The sequence below is a fragment of the Chrysemys picta genome, chromosome 1 (assembly GCF_011386835.1).
Source record: "Chrysemys picta bellii isolate R12L10 chromosome 1, ASM1138683v2, whole genome shotgun sequence".
In the NCBI taxonomy this organism is placed as follows: domain Eukaryota; kingdom Metazoa; phylum Chordata; order Testudines; family Emydidae; genus Chrysemys; species Chrysemys picta.
The window spans coordinates 358,354,499-358,373,531 of NC_088791.1; the positions used below are offsets into that span (position 1 = coordinate 358,354,499).

General features: G+C 68.6%; 3 protein-coding genes across 10 annotated transcripts in view; 2 read left to right on the forward strand and 1 right to left on the reverse strand.

The window, feature by feature from the left end:
• LCMT2 (leucine carboxyl methyltransferase 2) overlaps nt 1-19,033 on the forward strand; it is a 517,091-nt gene that overhangs the window by 31,879 nt on the left and 466,179 nt on the right. The gene's annotated exons all lie outside the window — the stretch shown is intronic.
• On the reverse strand, nt 284-14,346 carry ARFIP2 (ADP ribosylation factor interacting protein 2). Of its 8 annotated transcripts, none has more exons than XM_065581939.1 (10): nt 14,187-14,346; nt 10,868-10,975; nt 9,062-9,170; nt 8,380-8,436; nt 6,833-6,898; nt 5,547-5,662; nt 4,610-4,831; nt 3,769-3,926; nt 2,746-2,920; nt 284-1,754 (listed from the first exon to the last, which is right to left on the reverse strand). In XM_065581939.1, exons 2-10 carry the CDS (start codon nt 10,964-10,966, stop codon nt 1,599-1,601), a joined length of 1,158 nt encoding a protein of 385 aa, XP_065438011.1. In that variant the 5' UTR covers nt 10,967-10,975; nt 14,187-14,346; the 3' UTR covers nt 284-1,598. The 8 variants fall into 8 exon arrangements, with proteins under 8 accessions (XP_065438011.1, XP_065438008.1, XP_065438010.1 ...); XM_065581936.1 differs by having other exon boundaries at nt 6,833-6,928; XM_065581938.1 differs by lacking the exon at nt 14,187-14,346 and adding an exon at nt 12,583-13,654 and having other exon boundaries at nt 6,833-6,928.
• TIMM10B (translocase of inner mitochondrial membrane 10B) lies at nt 14,456-18,423 on the forward strand. Its single transcript, XM_065581944.1, is given in 4 exon segments — nt 14,456-14,593; nt 16,877-16,936; nt 16,938-16,973; nt 17,214-18,423. Coding segments are annotated over 4 exon segments (396 nt in total). The 5' UTR covers nt 14,456-14,557; the 3' UTR covers nt 17,478-18,423.

A 19,033-nucleotide genomic window follows, 5' to 3' on the forward strand; every position in this document is an offset into this window, starting at 1 on the left:
GTCCTTTCCCAGAGCACCAGCCAGGACGGGGCAGCATGAGCATAGCAACCCCCCTGAAGGACAGCCCCGCCGAGGCTGCCTCCCAGGGGCTCCTGCCCGAGCCCGGCAAGGCCCTGGGCAGAGCCTTTGGCAGGTCCTGGGGGAGGGCAGGAGTCCTGCCACAGCCCCCGTGAGAGGCCGCCCCCTCCCCTCTGCCCAGTCCCGCAGTTTGAGCCCCCGTCCGATCCTCAGCCCTGCCCCATGCCCAGCCCGGCTCCGGCTCCCAGCCCCAGCACAAGCAGGGTGACTTTGTACCCTTTTATTCTGGAACCTTCACAGACGTGGGGGGTGGGGTAGAACCAGGGATTAAATTAGCAAGAAAAACAAACCACTTCTCCCCTGGCAGAGGAGAAAGGGCCCGGCACTCCTGGCCCGGCGGCAGAGGGGCCCCGGCGTGGCCAGCACAGGTCAGACCTGGCCACCGCCCCGCCCACCGAAGGAGCCCAGTGCTGCTGGAGTGGCCAGCACTGGCCACAGGAGGCCGGCTCTGTGCAAATGGAAAGGCTGCAGCCGGCAGGAGTGTGCCAAGCCCAACCCGCCCCCCTGCCCGGCCCCTGGGGAGGGGGCTGGATCCCAGGGACAGGGTAGTCCCCAGACACCTGCTGCCCCAGTGCAGGGGAGGAAGGGGCTGTAGTGTGCGAGTCCAAGGAGGGAGGAAGTAATGAAAGCAGCTGACCCCCCCGCCCCCTCCGGAAATGCCAGAGACCAACTACACAAGGCGAGGGAAGGACTGGCCCCAGGTCACAAGCCAGAGCTGGGATAGAACCCAGGAGTCCTGGCTCCCAGCCCCCCCCCCCCCCCCCCGAGAACATGGAGGGGCAAGACAGGAGACACTGCCCCCTCCCACTCCCAAGAAGGCCTTGAAGTGCGGGGGGGGGGGGAGAGACACGCCCCCCCCCCCCGGAATGAGGCCTGTTGGGGGGGGGGGCAGGACGCACCAGCCCCTCCCAGGAGTGAGAGCTGTTGGGGCGTGGGGGTTGGGACACTGCCACCCCCAGGAGTGAGGCCTGTTGGTGGGGACAGGACACGTCGCCCCCCCCTCCCCCAAGAGTGAGGCCTGTTGGTGGGGACAGGACATGTCGCCCCCCCTCCCCCAAGAGTGAGGCCTGTTGGTGGGGACAGGGCCTGTCGCCCCCGCCCCAGGAGTGAGGCCTGTTGGTGGGGACAGACCACGTCCCCCCCCCCCCCCAGGAGTGAGGCCTGTTGGTGGGGACAGGACATGTCGCCCCCGCCCCAGGAGTGAGGCCTGTTGGGGGTGGGGGATGGGACACAGGACACGTCGGCCCCCCAGGAGTGACCCCCGTTGCCCTGCAGCTGCACTGGGTAGGGGTCACTGAAGCGCAGCACCCCTAGGAGCAGCCCAGGCTGGGGGCACCGAACTCCCAGGGCAGAGTTGCAGACGGGGGCCCCTCTCCAGCCCCCACCCGGGCACAGCGCCCAGGGCCGTCCGAGGCACGGGGACCCCATGTACCCAGCCGGGGTCCAGGCCGCGGGGCTTGCGCAGGGTCCCCCTCGCCCACAGGCGCCTGGCCCCGGCCAGAGCTCAGAGTCCAGGCCGCTCACTGCTCCTCCAGCCACGAGGGCTTCTCGGCGCCCGGCGTCTTCAGCCGGATGTTGAATTGCCGCAGGGTCTGCGCCAGCTGCTGCTGGTTGCCGGCGAAGTAGGCGGAGACGGCGTTGTGAAAGAGCAGCAGCTGCTTGTGCATCACTTTGATCTGCGCGGGGGGGGGGGGGGGCAGAGATCAACGCCAGGCCAGCCCCCCGGCTCCCTGCCTCCCAACACCTCCTGAGCCTGCACCCCGGCTCCCCGCCCCCCAACACCCCCCGAGCCCGCTCCCCAGCCCCCCGCCGCCCAACACCCCCCGAGCCCGCTCCCCGGCTCCCCGCCCCCCAACACCCCCCGAGCCCGCTCCCCGGCTCCCCGCCCCCCAACACCCCCCGAGCCCGCTCCCCGGCTCCCCGCCGCCCAACACCCCCCGAGCCCGCTCCCCGGCCCTGCCGCCCAACACCCCCGAGCGCGCCCCGGCCCCCTGGCTCCCTGCCTCCCAACACCTCCTGAGCCCGCTCCCCATCCCTGCCCCCCCAACACCCCCCGCCCCCCAACACCCCCGAGCCCGCCCCGGCCCCCTGGCTCCCAACACCTCCTGAGCCCGCTCCCCAGCCCTGCCCCCCCAACACCTCCGAGCCTGCCCCGGCCCCCCGGCTCCCAACACCTCCTGAGCCCGCTCCCCAGCCCTGCCCCCCCAACACCTCCGAGCCTGCCCCGGCCCCCCAACACCCCCTGAGCCCGCTCCCCGTCTCCCCGCCGCCCAACACCCCCGAGCCTGCTCCCCGGCCCCCCACCCCCCCGAGCCTGCTCCCCGGCCCCCCACCACCCTACACCCCCGCGCCCGCTCCCCAGCTCCCCGCCCCAACAACCCCTGAGCCCGCTCCCCGGCCCCCCGGCTCCCCGCCACCCTACACCCCCACGCCCCGGCCCCCTGCCCCCCCAGCACCCCCGAGCCCGCTCCCCGGCCCTGCCCCCCAACACCTCTATGGGGTCACCACAGCCTTGGCCCAGCGACACCGGGGGCTCTGGGGCTCACAGTGGGGCAGGCCGCCGAGCACTGGGCAGGATGGAGTGGCTCGGGAGGCCTGGCCCTGCTCCTGGCGCAGGGAGGCCGGCCCAGCCCCTGGCACCCATGGCTGCCAGGCCCCGCCCCTCACCTTGTTCTCCTCCAGGAACTTGAGCTTGACGGCCACGTCGGCCCGCAGCTTCTCGTACTTCCCCTTGTGGCTCTGGAAGTGGCTCTGGGCGGCCTCCAGGCGGCACAGGGTGCTGGCGTCCCGCGGGCCCATGCTCAGCTCCTCCAGGTCTGTGCGGTAGGCGTCGTACTCCAGCCTGCGCAGAGACGGGGTCAGAGCCACACTGCCCCTATGGGTCCTCTACCGCGCACGGGGAACCGTAACCCATCACTCCCTCCTGCCCAGGCCCCCCTTACCCCTACTGCTGTGCCAGCCCTCAGTGCCCCCCGGCCCGGGCACCCCTCATCTCCATCCGCCCACTACCGAGCACCGGGAACCGTAACCCATTGCTCTGGCCCCCCTCACCACTACTGCTGTGCCAGCCCCCAGGGCCCCCCTCACCCCCGTCCGCCCTCTACCGAGCACGGAGAACCGTAACCCATCGCTCCCTCTGCTGTGCCGGCCCCCAGTGCCCCCTGCCCAGGCCCCCCTCATCTCCATCCGCCCACTACCGAGCACCGGGAACCGTAACCCATTGCTCTGGCCCGCCTCATCCCTACCGCTATTCCGGCCCCCAGGGCCCCCCTCACCCCCGTCCGCCCACTATCGAGCACCGGGAACCGTAACCCATTGCTCCCTCCGGCCCGGGCCCCCCTCACCCCTACCACTGTTCCAGCCCCCAGGGCCCCCCTCACCCCCGTCCGCCCTCTACCGAGCATGGGGAACTGTAACCCACCACTCCCTCCGGCCCGAGCCTCCCTCACCCCTACTGCTGTGCCGGCCCCCAGCGCCCCCGGCCCCCCTCACCCCTACTGCTGTGCCGGCCCTCAGTGCCCCCTGGCCCGGGCCCCCACACCCCTACCACTGTGCCGGCCCCCAGCGCCCCCTGCCTGGGCCCTCCTCATCCCCACCCGCCCTCTCCTGAGCCGGGGAACCGTAACCCTTTGCTCTCTCCACTGTGTCGGCCCCCAGCGCTTCCTGGCTGGGCCCCCCTCACCCGCTCACCTGGCCGTCTCGTACTGCTTAACAGTCATGAGCGTGTCCTCCATAGTCTTGTTCACCAGGGTGTTAATGCTGGAGACGAAGAAATTGACAGCCCCGAGCAGGGTCTCTCCATTCTTACACAGCAGCTTCTGCGTCTCTGCGTTACAGCCAAACTCCTCCTGGGGTTGGGACGGGGCGGGTCAGGGCCCCAAGGATGCTGGAAGCCTTCCTGCCCCCCCATGAAAGAGCCCATCCCTCCTGTGCCATGGTCCAGCCTGGGGCACTTCCCTGGCCCATTGACTGCAGTTCTGCAACCTCCACTGCACCTCCCCTCTCCACCCCCTGTGTGGCAGGGCCCTATCAGCCTCCCATTCGCACGGGAGGGGAGGCTCCAGGCCCAGGTCACAGGCCATGATAGTGGTACCAAGTGGCCCCCGCCCCGGGCCCCGCCCCAGCCGGCCGGCCCCCGCCCCGGGCCCACACCTGCAGCTCGGGGGATTTCTGGCTCAGGTCGGAGAAGGCGTCGCCCCGGACCCCGCCCCAGCCGGCCGGCCGGCCGGCCCGCGCCCCGGGCCCACACCTGCAGCTCGGGGGATTTCTGGCTCAGGTCGGAGAAGGCGTCGCCCCGGGCCCCACCCCGCCCCAGCCGGCCGGCCCGCGCCCCGGGCCCACACCTGCAGCTTGGGGGATTTCTGGCTCAGGTCGGAGAAGGCGTCGCCCAGGGCCCCACCCCACCCCAGCCGGCCGGCCCGCGCCCCAGGCCCATACCTGCAGCTCGGGGGATTTCTGGCTCAGGTCGGAGAAGGCGTCGCCCAGGGCCCCACCCCACCCCAGCCGGCCGGCCCGCGCCCCGGGCCCACACCTGCAGCTCGGGGGATTTCTGGCTCAGGTCGGAGAAGGCGTCGCCCAGGGCGTGCTGGGTCTGCACCAGGCTGTAGAAGTGGTGGGTCAGCGCCCGCGCCAGCTGCAGCACACACTCGTATTTGCGCTTCGTGTCTCGCAGGAGCTCGATCTGCGTCTCCAGCTCCAGGTCGACCGTGCGCGAGCCCCGGCCGAAGCGCTCCGAGATCAGCTGCTTGGTGCACTGCGGGAGGGGGATGGGTCAAGAGCTCCTCAGGGCCCGGGGGAGGAGGGGCTCCACGAGGGGCAGCTCCCACAAACCCCCACTGAATATTCAGGAGGGAAATTCATGCAGTTTGTATTCCAGCCCCCTACCTGGCCCCATGGGACAGCCGGTCCCTCCCCTCAGGCAGCCCATTCCCCCCTTCCGCCCCATGGGACAGCCACCCCTCCCTCTGCCAGGCAGCCCATTTCCCCACCTCCATGGGACAGCCACCCCTCCCTCTGCCAGGCAGCCCATTTCCCCACCTCCATGGGACAGCCACCCCTCCCTCTGCCAGGCAGCCCATTCCCCCCTTCCACCCCATGGGACAGCCACCCCTCCCTCTGCCAGGCAGCCCATTCCCCCCTTCCGCCCCATGGTACAGCCACCCCTCCCTCTGCCAGGCAGCCCATTCCCCCCTTCCACTCCATGGGACAGCCACCCCTCCCTCTGCCAGGCAGCCCATTCCCCCACCTCCATGGGACAGCCAGTCCCAGCTCCAGGGGCAGCCCATTCGCCCCCCCACTTCAATGCAGTCCATTCCCCCCTCCCACCCCATGGGACAGCTAGTCTCTCTCCCCTAGGCAGCCCATCCCCCCATTGGACCTCCCCACCCGCCCCATGGGACAGCTGGCCCCTCCCCAAATAGGACTGCCCATTCCCTCTCCCACCCACCCATGGCCTGAGACAGACTCACCTTGTACGTGTTGATGCCCCATTTCTTGACAATATCAAACTTCTCCACAGCGATGCCCCGGGTGGCCTCATCTCCTGCCGCCAGGGGGCTGGGGTGGGGCGGGTGCAGCCCGGAGCCTGGAACACAGGGGGCCCAGGACAAGGCAGTGAGACACACCCTCCCCCACTGCACTGAGGCCTTGATTCAGCCCCCTGGATGGGATGTGGGGTAGCATCTCCTGGAAGGCCTAGTCACTGTCCCTGGGGGCCCTGCTCTGGGGGATCCCCCCAGCCCGAGACCCACTCCGCACGGCTGGGCTGAGCGCCCTGGTGCCCCCAGCAGCATGGGGAAGGTGGGGCCAGTGCCCCACCAACAGGAGGATGGGGGACCTGGTGCCACCAACTCTCCCAGGTTTGCCTAAAGCCCCAGCTCCCGGAGCCAGTGGATTTGAGGAGAAACCACTTCACAGCCCACCTAGCTGGGAGGGAAAGCTCGAAACAGTGACCCACTGGGTGCCCATAGGGAAGCCTACCCCCCCCACTCCCGTCAGCCCTGGCCTCAGAGCGCACCCATCCCCCGCTCCTCCCAGTGGCCCCAGCATACACACACACTGGCAGTACAACTGGCCCCAGGGCGAGTCCCCCTTCCCAGGTAGCCCCACTGGCCCCAGGGCACAGATGCCCCCCCCCCCACGTCAGCCCCACTGGTCCAGGTGCACGTATGTCCCCTCCATGGCAGCCCCAGGGCACGTAACCCCCGTCAGCCCTGGCCTCAGAGCGCACCCATCCCCCGGCTCCAGCACACATACACCCCAGCCCCCGCGTCAGCCCCACTGGCCCCAAGGTACACACACTCCCCTGTCCCCACGGCAGCCCTACTGCCCCCCCGCAGCAGCCCCACTGGCCCTGGCGCATGTACACCCCGCCCCCGTTGTCCCATGGTTTCCAAGCCAGCTGGGACGGCAAGCCCTCTCTGGGCAGGCGCTGCCAAGTTCAGCCTCTCAGCCACGCAGGGCCAGGACAACAGCTGGGGGGAGGGAGGGTTGGCAGGGGCCAGCGTCACGAGTCACCAGGCCATGGTGCCCCTGTAGCCTCACCGGGCAGTGGCACCTTTGCCTGGGCCCCTCCAGGCTGCCCTGCAATGCCAGCAACAGCAGGGGGGCTCCACAGCCCCCCCGGGGGCCTCAACCCTACACCACGGCAGGGCAGGGGCAGCTCCCCAGGGCCGATTCCCCCGCAGGGACTGGAAGGCGCCCTCTGGCCCGGGGCAGGGAGTCCATGAGGGGTCAAGGAGGGGCCCTGCGGTACCTGCTGATGCATCTGCCTGGCTGGCGATCCGGCTGGCAGCAGATTCACTGGGTGAGATGGATGGTCCTCGGGAGGAATGAGATGTGACAAAGGTGCCTGGAAAGGGAGGGGACGGGCCAGGCAGGGCAGTGCCAGGGGAGGTGCACAGGGCGGGAAATGGAGATGGCGTGAGGGGACAATGAGAGGGGGGGGCTGAGCCAGCTGTCTCGGGCCTGGTGACTGTCCCAGGACAGGGCACCCCCGGGCAGCAGCACTGCACACAGGGACCAGACCTGGGCCCAGCTAGCCTCACCACCAGAGGCCCTGTGTCTGAGGTGCTGGTGGGGAACCTGCCCCTGGAAGGTCTTAACCGGGACATCAATACTCAGACTGGCATAAACCTCGGCCCAGGTTTCCTATCTCTGCCAGAACTGTCCTTCCCTCCGATCCCTCTGGCTATGTGCGTCCCCACAGAATGGCCAGGTCCTTGGCCTCAGGGACATCCTGTGGCAGAGAGTTCCACAGGCTAATTACACTCTCCCGTTGCTCACCTTTCCATGCCATAGACCGTCCCGCCGCCCCTCTGCTGTAGCCCCAATCTCCCTCCCCCTGCACAGCCCCCGTTGGGATTTACAGATTTCTGTCCTTCTCACTCCAAGCAGTGACACACTGGGCCACTGACACACCTGGCTGTTAGGCGCAGGCCACCTGCCGGGACTCTGCCAACGCAGCCTCTTCACCACCCCGTCTCTGAGCCAAAGGACTGCAGGGGTGAAGCCAGCGGCTCAGCTAATTGGGTAGCAGGGGACCCCATGCCTGGGCTGCCTCCCTCCATGGGGCAGGAGCTTCATGGTCAGGGCAGCCCTGACGCCCTTGCCTCAGAACAGAGGCCCGGGGGGGGGGGGGGGGGAGCGGGGGGGCCAGGCTGGGGTCTTGGCTACCAGCATCTGGACATTGGCCCTGGTAGAGATCCCCAGTGCAACCTGGCAGGTTCTTACCCCCCCACCCATGGGGATGTGCACAGTGGGGACAAGATGCCAACCCCTCCCCTCATGGGCCCATGGTGGGGACCTGCCCAGGGGGTAGGACACTGGAATTGTCTGGCTTTATTTTGCCCCTCCCAGGCCGGGGACAGCACTCTCCCTCCTGTGCTAGCCGGCGGCCAGGCCTGCACCGGAACAAGGCAGGGGGCTCCCAATGAGCTAGTGCCCCCCTGAGGGTGCCTTGTACACACCCACACATGGCCCAAGGACCACACAACAGCACTCCCCTCCCCCACACGCTCCTCCAGCGAGCCCAGGCCCCGATCCCAGCACTAGACCCCACGGGGAGTGAGGTGGGGTCCCAGGGCCCAGCCAAGGCCAGGAAGCATTAGTGAGGGGAGCCCCCAGCCAGGCCTCCCCACCAGTCAGTGCGGATGTGAAGCAGGCGGCAGGGAGCAGACAGGTTAGCAGCCCGGACGCCCCCCAGGGCCCAGCCAGCCCACGGGCCCCGGGCCTCTGACAGCCCCAGGCCAGGCTAGAGAGAGAGCCAGTTAGTGAAGCCCCAAGGAGGGAAAACGGAGCCACCTTGTGCATGGAGGAGCCGCAGTCCCGGGAAGGAGGCGTTATATCGCACCGCAGGGCCTAGACAGAACCACACAACAGGGTCGGAGCGGGGCACACACCCCGGGTGCCCCCACCCAGTGGGCCTGGCCTCCCAGCCTGGGGCCCAATGCGGCAAGCCAGATCCTCTGCCCCATGAGCTGCCCGCTGGGCACGGCCAGCCGAGCTAGCCTCCCACTCCAGGGGAGGGGCAGCAGCTGTGCTCCAGCGCTCCCGCCGGCAGAGCCCCTGGGGCCAGGCGGGGCAGGGCTGGCTTGGCGCTGCGGCTCAGCGGCTCTTCTCCTAGGCTGCCCGGGGGGAGTCGGGGCTCCCCATGACTTCGGCAGACCCAGTCTGGCTGCCCTGGCAGGGGCGCAGGCAGCAGAGGCTAGTGCCCCTCCTCTGCAATGGGGCGCTGTGCCACCGGGGGCACTGCAGAGGACGGGCTCTAGTGCCCCACTGCAGAGCTCCTGCCCCACAGCAAAGCTGTCTCCTCCCTTACACCGTTGCCCTCTAGAGCCCCCGGGGGCCCACTCCTGCCCCAGACTTCGAGGCAGCCCATCTCTCGCCCTGCAGCACCCTTTGCCTGGCAGACTGCAGGTGGCAGTGCCCCAGCAGAGGCACCAGTTCCAGGGACCCCCCAGCTCCCCGCCCCAGGGCTCCTTACCTTTGACACTGCTGGTGGGGATGATCCCCTCGGCGGTGCCCCCGTAGCCCCCCGACACAATGCTGGTCTCGTTCAGGTTGGGCCCCGACACCATCACCTGCTGCAGATCCTGAAACGGACAAGAGCAGAGTCCAGGGAAGTTGGGCTCAGCCTGGCCCCTGGGATTAGGAGTCAACCTGGCCCTGCTGCCAACCTAGGAGGAAGGGGGGATTTTCTGTACCATCCCTGTGACTCCTCTGTGTGTCTGTTTCCCTCTGTACTTTCCTGGCGAGGCGGGTGCACAGGAGACAGGTCACCTCGTGTCTGGGGGCAGGACTGGCCACTAAAGAAATGGCTGAAACTGACCCAGATCAACAGAAGATCCAGAGAGACAAATCAGCCCCTCCTCCCCCAAAGCACTTCCAGCCGCCCACACCGAACCCCGAGGGCAGTAACCCCTGGACGGATGGGTGGATGCTGCTGGAGGGTCAGGAGGCTGGAATGGAGCTGCCCTGAGGAAGGACCCCCCGGCTCTCCCCTGGGACTGACAGACAACGGTGAGGTAATGCCTCTCCTTGGGCCAATGACTGCAGGAGCCACAGAGCTCTTCTTAAGAGCCTGCTTGTGGCCTGGCTTCACCTTTGCCCTGTGTGCTGGCCTAGGCGCCCAGGCTCTGTAGCCGGGTGATTGACAAACGGTGATTCGCTGCAAACACTCCCGGGGAGCGGGACCAGGCTGGAATCGCCGCAGGGAGCCACGCGGAACGACGGGTCCCTGGTGCCAAAGGCCCAGCCAAGGAGGGAGCTGTGGGTCCTTAGAGCCCAATACACACTGCCTGCCTCCCTCCCCCGTAACCTGACGCTCCCTCCCCTCCCCCCAACACGCCCCTCTAGGCCAGCGCTTCCCCTCCCCGCAACAGGCCCCCCTAGCCTGGCACCTCCCCTCCCCCCGACACGTCCCCCCTAGGCCGGTGCCCCCATGACCAATTGGGGTTTTCCCTTGTTAGATTGTACTCAAGTTTATGGGAGTCTGTGACGAAGTGGGGTTTTATTCATCTTGTTATGGTGCACGTGAGTCTTACTGTCCTATACCAATACTGCGCGTGCCTCAGTTTCCCTGTGTGCCGCACCAATGGGAATTGGGGGGTGGTTTTGCTGAGGCCCTCGGGGCAGGTGAGGCTGCCCAGCTGTTTGCATCTGTGTAACCTGAGACCCGGGCAGGGGGGTGTGTGTGTGTGTGTGTGTGTGTGTGCAAACAGGTGACACCTTTTGCTGGGGAAGCGGGACAAAGAAAAGGAGGAGGGGCATCCAGGGAGGTGTCGGAGGTGGGGTGGCTGGAAGTCTGCGTGGGGGGACTCGAGGGGGGAATCCAGGGCATCTGGCCCAGGACTCCCAAAGATGGACTTGGCTGAAAGTCACTGATTTCTGTGCCAACAAGCTCTGTTCTACGCCGTGTTCCTGTCGTCTAATAAACCGTCTGTTCCCGGCTGGCCGAGAGTCACGTCTGACTGCGGAGTGGGGGTGCAGGGCCCTCTGGCTCCCCCAGGATCCCGCCCGGGCGGACTCGCTGTGGGAAGCGCACGGAGGGGCAGGGGAGGCTGAATGCTCCGGGGTCAGACCCAGGGAGGTGGAAGCCGTGTGAGCTTCTTGCCCTGGAAACAGTCTGCTCCCAGAGAGGAGGCTCCCCCAGAGTCCTGCCTGGCTTCGTAGGGAGCAGTTCCAGAGCCCCTCTAGGCCGGCGCCTCCCCTCCCCCCAGCCTGGTGCTGTCTCCCCAACATGCCCATCTAACCCGGCCTCCCTCTCAAAGCCCAGTCCCAGCCCACATACCTGCTCCAGGCCATCGTCCTCCGGCAGGCTGCCCGTGTCCCCGGTTCCATTGATGGGGATCTCCATCGTGGCAGCTTTGCTCATGAGCCCATCCGTCATGGTCAGGATCTGCAGAGACAGGGTGATGCTGAGGGGCCAGTCTGTCCCCCCAGGCTCCCGCGAGACACTGCCCTGGCCAGATCCAGCTCTCCGAGGAGCTCTCCTGGGACTCAGCCCGGACGGCCGCCCTCAGAGAGTGGCACAGATTTACCCTCACCCCCCAGGATACCAGCCCCTGAGCACAGCCCACACCACCCCTGGGCATCTTGTCTGCCCATAGGAGGCCTGGCCCTGCCCACAGGCTGCCTTGAGCGCTGAGGCGATAGAGGCAGCCCCCTGGGCACTCCCCAGGCCCCTGGTCAGAATGGCAGCAGTGCTGACAGCATGTCCTGGCTTCCAGCGATCACCAGCCGCCTGCTGCCCACGGGCACCTTCGTGGGTAACTCAGGTTAGTCCCTCGCCAGAGCCTGTGGCAAAGACCTCCTGCTCCCGCCCCCAGGGGCCATCGCTGCCTACACCTGCCAGTCACGCCCGATAAGGGGGGGGGAGAATAGCTCAGTGGTTTGAGCATTGGCCTGCTAAACCCAGGGTTGTGAGTTCAATCCTTGAGGGGGCCACTTGGGCATCTGGGGCAGAATCAGTACTTGGTCCTGTTAGTGAAGGCAGGGGCTGGACTCGATGTCCTTCCCAGTTCTAGGAGATGGGATATCTCCATTAAAACAACACAAAAAACAAGCTGAGAACAATGGGCTCTGTGTGCACGGGCTCCGGAGCCTGCCCCAGAGGCAGCGGCTACCAGATCCCTGCCAAGACTCCAGGCAGGGGGCACCCCCACTCTGCCTCTCCTGCCTGGCGCGTGGGTGGGTGCCCACTACTCCCAACACAGGACCACTCAGGGCAGTGCAGGCCCAGGGCCCACAGACCCACACTTCTCTGCCACCTCCAGGGCTGGGACTCCCTTGCCCCAGGCTCAAAGCAGCCCCCTAGGGCTGGGGATCATGGAGCAGAGTGGACTAGAGGCAGCATCGCATTGCTGAGGACTGGGCTCACGGACACACCATGTGCTCCTAGCAGACACAGCGGTGTGGCTGGGACTCACCCCAGAGGTGGCTGCCTTAGCACCAGAGACAGCACAGCTGAAGAAGCCGAGTCCCCCTGGGCTCCCCCCGTCCCCAGCCTGTTCCCCAGGGCTGCGTCCTGCCCAAGCGATCGGCTCCCCGCCCTCAAGAAACAATAGCTTGCCCAGATCCCCCTTCCTGTGGGAGCTCACCTGAGAGTTGGCTTGAACGCCCCCATCCCCGAAGGTCTCCCCTGTGTACCCCTTCCCTGATGTACAGCTGGGGCCCGTCTTCCACAGAGATGCTGGGACCTTCCTGGGCCATGGCACCTGCTGGCAGTGAGTTCCAGAGGCCCAGGTGCCCTGTGTTTAGAAGCGTTTCCTTTGCTCCCTGTCAGTTTCAGTGACTCTCTCTTGTTCCAGGAGGGGGGGGGGGGGGTTGTGTGGAACAGGAGGCCCTCGATTCACAGAGAGGGAGTAGCATCTGCTCCCCACCTCCCAGGCTGAGCAGCCCCTCCCCTTGGGGCAGCGACAGCTCCCTGCCTCACACCATCTCCTGAGCTCTCAGCACACAGCTCCACAATGGAGCCAGGACGCGCAGGCTGCCCCGGGAACACACCTGAGCAGCTCCTGGCCCAGTGCCCAGGGAGCGGGTGCCAAAAGCCACGTCCCCAAGGCTCTGCAGCAGGAGCTATCTTCAGCCCATGCCAGGGGCACTGCTCCGTGGGGGGCACTGCTCCGTGGGGGGCACTGCTCCACCCCACGCAAACAGCAGGCAGAGACCAATCTGCAGCTGGCTCCTGCTTCCAGGGCAGCACGTTCAGGAGAAATTAAGACACAGCCAGACCCCTTGAGCCTGCCTTGCAGCCCAGCCCCGCACCCCACAGAAAAGCAAGCTAGAGGGACACTTCACTCAGCTTGACAGAAAACCTGGGCCCAGCTGGCCGCCACGCTGGGCCAGGGGGAGGGGACAGCACCGAGCCCTCCTGCACAGAGGGCCAGGGAGCTATGGGCAGCCGGCACACTGGGGGTTACAGCATTACTCCAGCTCCCAGCCCAGAGGCAGGCGGGCAGTCAGCAAGGGGGACACGCATGGGGCTGCAGGCTCCAGCACAAGCCAAAGCCCAGCCTGCCCAGACCGGCCAGGGCACATTCCACAGCAGGCAGCACCACACCCCACCCCACCGCTCCCGTTACCTTCCCCTGGGCCCTAGGCCTGGGATACCAGCCCAGACTGGGAGGCATGTGCGGGGTGAGGGACACCGGGCGAAAGGGGATCGGGGGAGGGGGGGTGTCTAGCAATGGGAATCAGCCAACTCTCTCCCCCTCCTATGAGCCCAGGAGCCACTGGGGCCTGCACCCTGGGGGAATTTAGCCAGGCCCTGGGGGCCAAAGCCGCTTGTTCTCTACCACAACTGAACCCTGCTGCATGGCCACCCCATCCTGTCCCACATGCGGGGCAGGGAGATAGGCAGCTCCCAGCAGGGCCTCCAGACAAACCCCATTCCCACCAGGGCACTACCTCGACCGCCACCCCACAGAGCTCTGGGCAGGGAGCGGGGGATTCCCAGGGGAACCCAGTGATGTCACGCGCTCCCCGTGCCCCCTGCCAAGCCCATGTGCGGGGTGAGGGACACCCGGAGAAAGGGGATGCTAAGCAGAAGTGAGGCCCCCCCAGCAGGGCCCCTCCGACCCCCCCTCCTCTCCCCACCCCCCCCAGCAGGGCCCCTCCGACCCCCCCTCCTCTCCCTGCCCCGCCCCCGGCAAGGCCCCTCCGACCCCCCCTTCTCTCCCTGCCCCGCCCCCGGCAAGGCCCCTCCGACCCCCCCTTCTCTCCTCGCCCCCAGCAGGGCCCCTCCGACCCCCCCTTCTCTCCTCGCCCAGCAGGGCCCCTCCGACCCCCCCCTCCTCGCCCTGCCCCCCCCAGCAGGGCCCCTCCGACCCCCCCTTCTCTCCCTGCCCCGCCCCCGGCAGGGCCCCTCCGACCCCCCCTTCTCTCCTCGCCCCCCCCCGCCAGGGCCCCTCCGACCCCCCCTTCTCTCCTCGCCCCCCCCCGCCAGGGCCCCTCCGACCCCCCCTTCTCTCCTCGCCCCCAGCAGGGCCCCTCCGACCCCCCCTTCTCTCCTCGCCCCCAGCAGGGCCCCTCCGCCCCCCCCTCCTCGCCCCGCCCCCAGCAGGGCCCCTCCGCCCCCCCGCGCCAGGGCCCCTCCGACCCCCCCCCACCTGCTCCGGCCGCTGCCGGGTCCCCAGCGCCGGATCCGCTTCGGCCGGGACAGACCGGAAGCCACGTCAGGAGCCGGGCAACGGCGCAGGAGGGGGAACGGAACTGATGACATCACCAGAGAGGACCGGAAGCCGCTCCAGGTAAGGAGGATGAAAATGACACCTGATCCCGGAAACAGATTATAAAGCAGGACGGAAGTGACGTAAGGGTATGACCGGAGAGGCGTTCCTCGGAGTAGCTGGGGCTCGCGGACCGTGTGTGACGTCATAGTCAGGGCGGAAGTGACGTTTGAAGTCCGGCAGGGTCGGGCGGAGGAGAAGTGAGTCACGTGGCCTATGCAAAGCGCCGGCGCAGGTCACGTGGGCTGGGGATGGAGCTGCCGGGGGAGCAGCAGCAACTTCGCAGCGTGAGTGGGGGCGGGGCACGAGAGCCGGGGCAGCGGGGGGGGCGAGGCGGAGCTGGCTATCCCGCCAGGCGATGGGGGTACCGGTCTGCGGGGGGGGGAGGGGGTGTTGGCCGGGGGAGATGGGGGGCGGGGGGGGGGGAGGAGCTGGCTATCCCGCCAGGCGGTGGGGGTACCGGTCTGCGGGGGGGTGTGTTGCCCGGGGGAGATGGGGCGGGGGGGGGGGAGGAGCTGGCTATCCCGCCAGGCGATGGGGTACCGGTCTGCGGGAGGGGGGAGACGGGTGTTGGCCGGGGGAGATGGGGGGCGGGGGGGGGGGGGGGGCGGAGCTGACTATCCCGCCAGGCGGTGGGGTACCGGTCTGCGGGGGGGGGGAGGGGGTGTTGGCCGGGGGGAGATGGGGGGCGGGGGGGGGGGAGGAGCTGGCTATCCCGCCAGGCGGTGGGGTACCGGTCTGCGGGGGGGGGGGAGACGGGAGTTGGCCGGGGGAGATGGGGGGCGGGGGGGGGGAGGAGCTGGCTATCCCGCCAGGCGATGGGGGTACCGGTCTGCGGGGGGGGGGGTGAGAGGGGAGTTTGCCGGGGGAGATGGGGGGTGGGGGGGGGAAGCGGCGCTGACTATCCCGCCAGGCGATGGGGTACCGGTCTGCGGGGGGGGGGGGGGGTGTTGGCCGGGGGAGATGGGGGGTGGGGGGGGGGGAAGCGGCGCTGACTATCCCGCCAGGCGGTGGGGTACCGGTCTGCGGGGAGGGGGGGGGGTGTTGGCCGGGGGAGATGGGGGGTGGGGGGGGGGGAAGCGGCGCTGACTATCCCGCCAGGCGGTGGGGTACCGGTCTGCGGGGAGGGGGGGGGGTGTTGGCCGGGGGAGATGGGGGGTGGGGGGGGGGGAAGCGGCGCTGACTATCCCGCCAGGCGGTGGGGTACCGGTCTGCGGGGAGGGGGGGGGGTGTTGGCCGGGGGAGATGGGGGGTGGGGGGGGGGGAAGCGGCGCTGACTATCCCGCCAGGCGGTGGGGTACCGGTCTGCGGGGAGGGGGGGGGGTGTTGGCCGGGGGAGATGGGGGGTGGGGGGGGGGGAAGCGGCGCTGACTATCCCGCCAGGCGGTGGGGGTACCGGTCTCTGCGGGGGGGGGGGGGGGGAGACGGGCGTTGGCCGGGGGAGATGGGGCGGGGGGGGGGAGGAGCTGGCTATCCCGCCAGGCGGTGGGGTACCGGTCTGTGGGGAGGGGGGGAGACGGGAGTTGGCCGGGGGAGATGGATGGAGGGGGGCGAGGCGGAGCTGACTATCCCGCCAGGCGGTGGGGTACCGGTCTGCGGGGGGGGGGGAGACGGGAGTTGGCCGGGGGAGATGGGGGGCGGGGGGGGGGCGGAGCTGACTATCCCGCCAGGCGGTGGGGTACCGGTCTGCGGGGGGGGGGAGGGGGTGTTGCCCGGGGGAGATGGGGCGGGGGGGGGGGAGGAGCTGACTATCCCGCCAGGCGGTGGGGTACCGGTCTGCGGGGAGGGGGGAGACGGGAGTTGGCCGGGGGAGATGGGGGGCGGGGGGGGGGAAGCGGCGCTGGCTATCCCGCCAGGCGGTGGGGGTACCGGTCTGCGGGGAGGGGGGAGACGGGAGTTGGCCGGGGGAGATGGGGGGCGGGGGGGGGGGGCGGAGCTGACTATCCCGCCAGGCGGTGGGGTACCGGTCTGCGGGTGGGGGGGGAGACGGGTGTTGGCCGGGGGAGATGGGGGGCGGGGGGGGGAAGCGGCGCTGACTATCCCGCCAGGCGGTGGGGTACCGGTCTGCGGGGAGGGGGGGAGACGGGAGTTGGCCGGGGGAGATGGGGGGTGGGGGGGGGGAAGCGGCGCTGACTATCCCGCCAGGCGGTGGGGGTACCGGTCTGCGGGGAGGGGGGAGACGGGAGTTGGCCGGGGGAGATGGGGGGTGGGGGGGGGAAGCGGCGCTGACTATCCCGCCAGGCGATGGTGGTACCGGTCTGCGGGGGGGGGGGAGGGGGTGTTGGCCGGGGGAGATGGATGGATGGGAGGGAAGCGGAGCTGGCCATCCCGCCAGGCGGTGGGGGTACCGGTCTGCGGGGACGGGGGAGGGGGGGTGTTGGCCGGGGGAGATGGGGGGTGGGGGGGGGGGAAGCGGAGCTGGCTATCCCGCCCGGGCGGTGGGGTACCGGTCTGCAGGGGGGGGGGGGGGGGGGAATCTGTGCAGAGCCGGGGCCTGGGGGAGTGTCCCAGAGTCAGGGTCTAACCCCCGCCCCCCCCCCCCCCCACCCTCCCCCCCGCTCTCGTTCCAGCTGCGGGATTTCCTGCTCGTCTACAACAGGATGACGGAGCTCTGCTTCCAGCGCTGCATCTCCAACCTGAAACTACCGGGCACCCACCAGGGAGGAGGTGAGCTCGGCCCCCTGCCCAGTCCCCCAGGCCTGGGGCTGCGGGGGAGCTCATTGCCTCCAGGCCGAGGAGCTCTGTTCCTAGCTCTGCACCCCGTGTGTCAGAGCCACGGGCTGCCTGCTTCATGGGCACGGGTACTGAGGATGGCAGGGGGCCAGGCAGTGGGAGCTGTGGGCAGGAATGGGAATCTGCTCTCCATGGAGCCGCGTCCCTCATGATACCTGTGCTTTGTCCTTGCAGGAGGCCTGTCTAGATGGCTGCGCTGGGAAGCTCGTCCACTCCAACCACCGCCTGATGGGGGCCTACGTGCAGCTCATGCCCTCCATTGTGCAGCGCCGCATCTCTGACTACGAGGCCGCTGCAGCTCAGGTGGCCCCGGGCTCCAGCCCGCAGGAGGTCCCTGGTGCTGCCCCGGCGGCCCTGCCAGCAGCGGTTGGCACGGAAACCCACCCTAGCCGGCAGGTGGCTGCCAGTGCGGAGAGCGCCCCAGACACCGTCAGCTAGTGCCCCACTGCCTCCTGGCGTTTCCCTCGTCCCCCATGGCTGCACCTGGACTTGGGCCTGGGTGTGAAAGAGCCTCTTGGCGCATTGCAGGTGCACCCTGGGCTGGGCCTCCTCCCAGCACTGGATCCAGCCCAGATGGGCACTTCCTCCCTCTTCACTCGGGACTGGGCCGATTAGTGCCAGCATCAGAACTACCCTAGATGCAACTGCCAGGCTGCAGCCGGGCCTCCTGAGAGCAGAACCACGCAAGTTCCAGCAGCGTTTGGGCTGGGCCAGCCTGCCTAACGGGCTCTGAGCAGCTGCTCGGGCCCATCGCCCCCGGGGCCGGGCCGTCTGGAGCAGTCTGTGGGGGTGCCCTGCTGAGGGCTCATCAGTCACAGCAGCCACTCTGGAAGGCTATTTTCTATTGCCAGTAAATCCGTGTCCTCTTGATTCCCCGGGTGTGTGGGATGCTTTGGTCAGGGCCCAGCCCACTCACACAGCTGCTGGAAGGGCCTGGGACCCTCACAGGGTGTCATTTGTCCCTGCCCTGAAGCCGTCTGGGGGGGGCCCTCTGGTACTGCTTCTGTCCCTCGCTCTCGTGATTCTCCTGCCTCTGTCCATAGGGCCCCTGCACGAACCCAGGTTTCGACGCTGAGTCACTAGGGTGAGCCCTGCCCAGCGTGTCCCTCGAGGTAGACTCCTGCTCAGAGACCCCTCACGGCCTCGGGAGCACAGCAAATGACAAGCCGGCTGGGTCAGAACAAGGGGGTAGTGCCTGGGTGTGGTGTTTGGAATGGCGGCCGCCACAGCCTGAAGCACCCTGCTCTGCTGCGATCCAGCGTCTCTCGTGCTGGATGGCTGCAGCACCTGTCCCTGGGAGGAAAGCCTCTCTCCCGCTCCAGGGGCAGCCGTGCCAAGTGGAGTGCCCAGAGCTGTACATGGGTAATAAAGAGATTAACACGAAGCTCCCACGTTTGTTCCAGGCTGCCTATGCGGCCCTCAGCTCTCGCTCAACCAGCACGCGCACCCCCCCTGCCAGCTGCTCCAAGGAGCAACAGCTGGGCTTGCTGGGGCAGGGGACTGGTTCACACACAGGTCCCAGCCCTGCCCCGGGCCCCCGCTGAGGACCCCGAGCCCGGCAGTGAAACCTCCTGGAGCTCTGGCTTCAGACAGACCTTCCTGTGGGAACCAAACCCCTGACCCCCAGGGCTCTGGCCTGGTTTCAAGACAGGGATCCGTGTCCCAGTGCCGGTGGGCTCCCCTCTCTCTGTGTTGCCTGCTGGGTGCACTCCCCCATCTCACCGGGCGCTGGGCCTGATTTCCCCCCCACACACTTCCCCAGGTGCTGTGATGGGACTGCTCCTCCTGCTCCCCCCCCCCCCCCGGGGCACCTGCGCTAAGCCTGCTCCCCCTGCCCCCTCTGGGCACTGCGCTGGGCCTGATTTCCCCCACACACACACTTCCCCCGGTGCTGTGGTGGGACTGCTCCTCCTGCCCCCCGGGCACCTGCGCTAAGCCTGCTCCACCTGCCCCCTCTTGGTACCGTGCTGGGCCTGCTCCCCCCATCCCGCTCC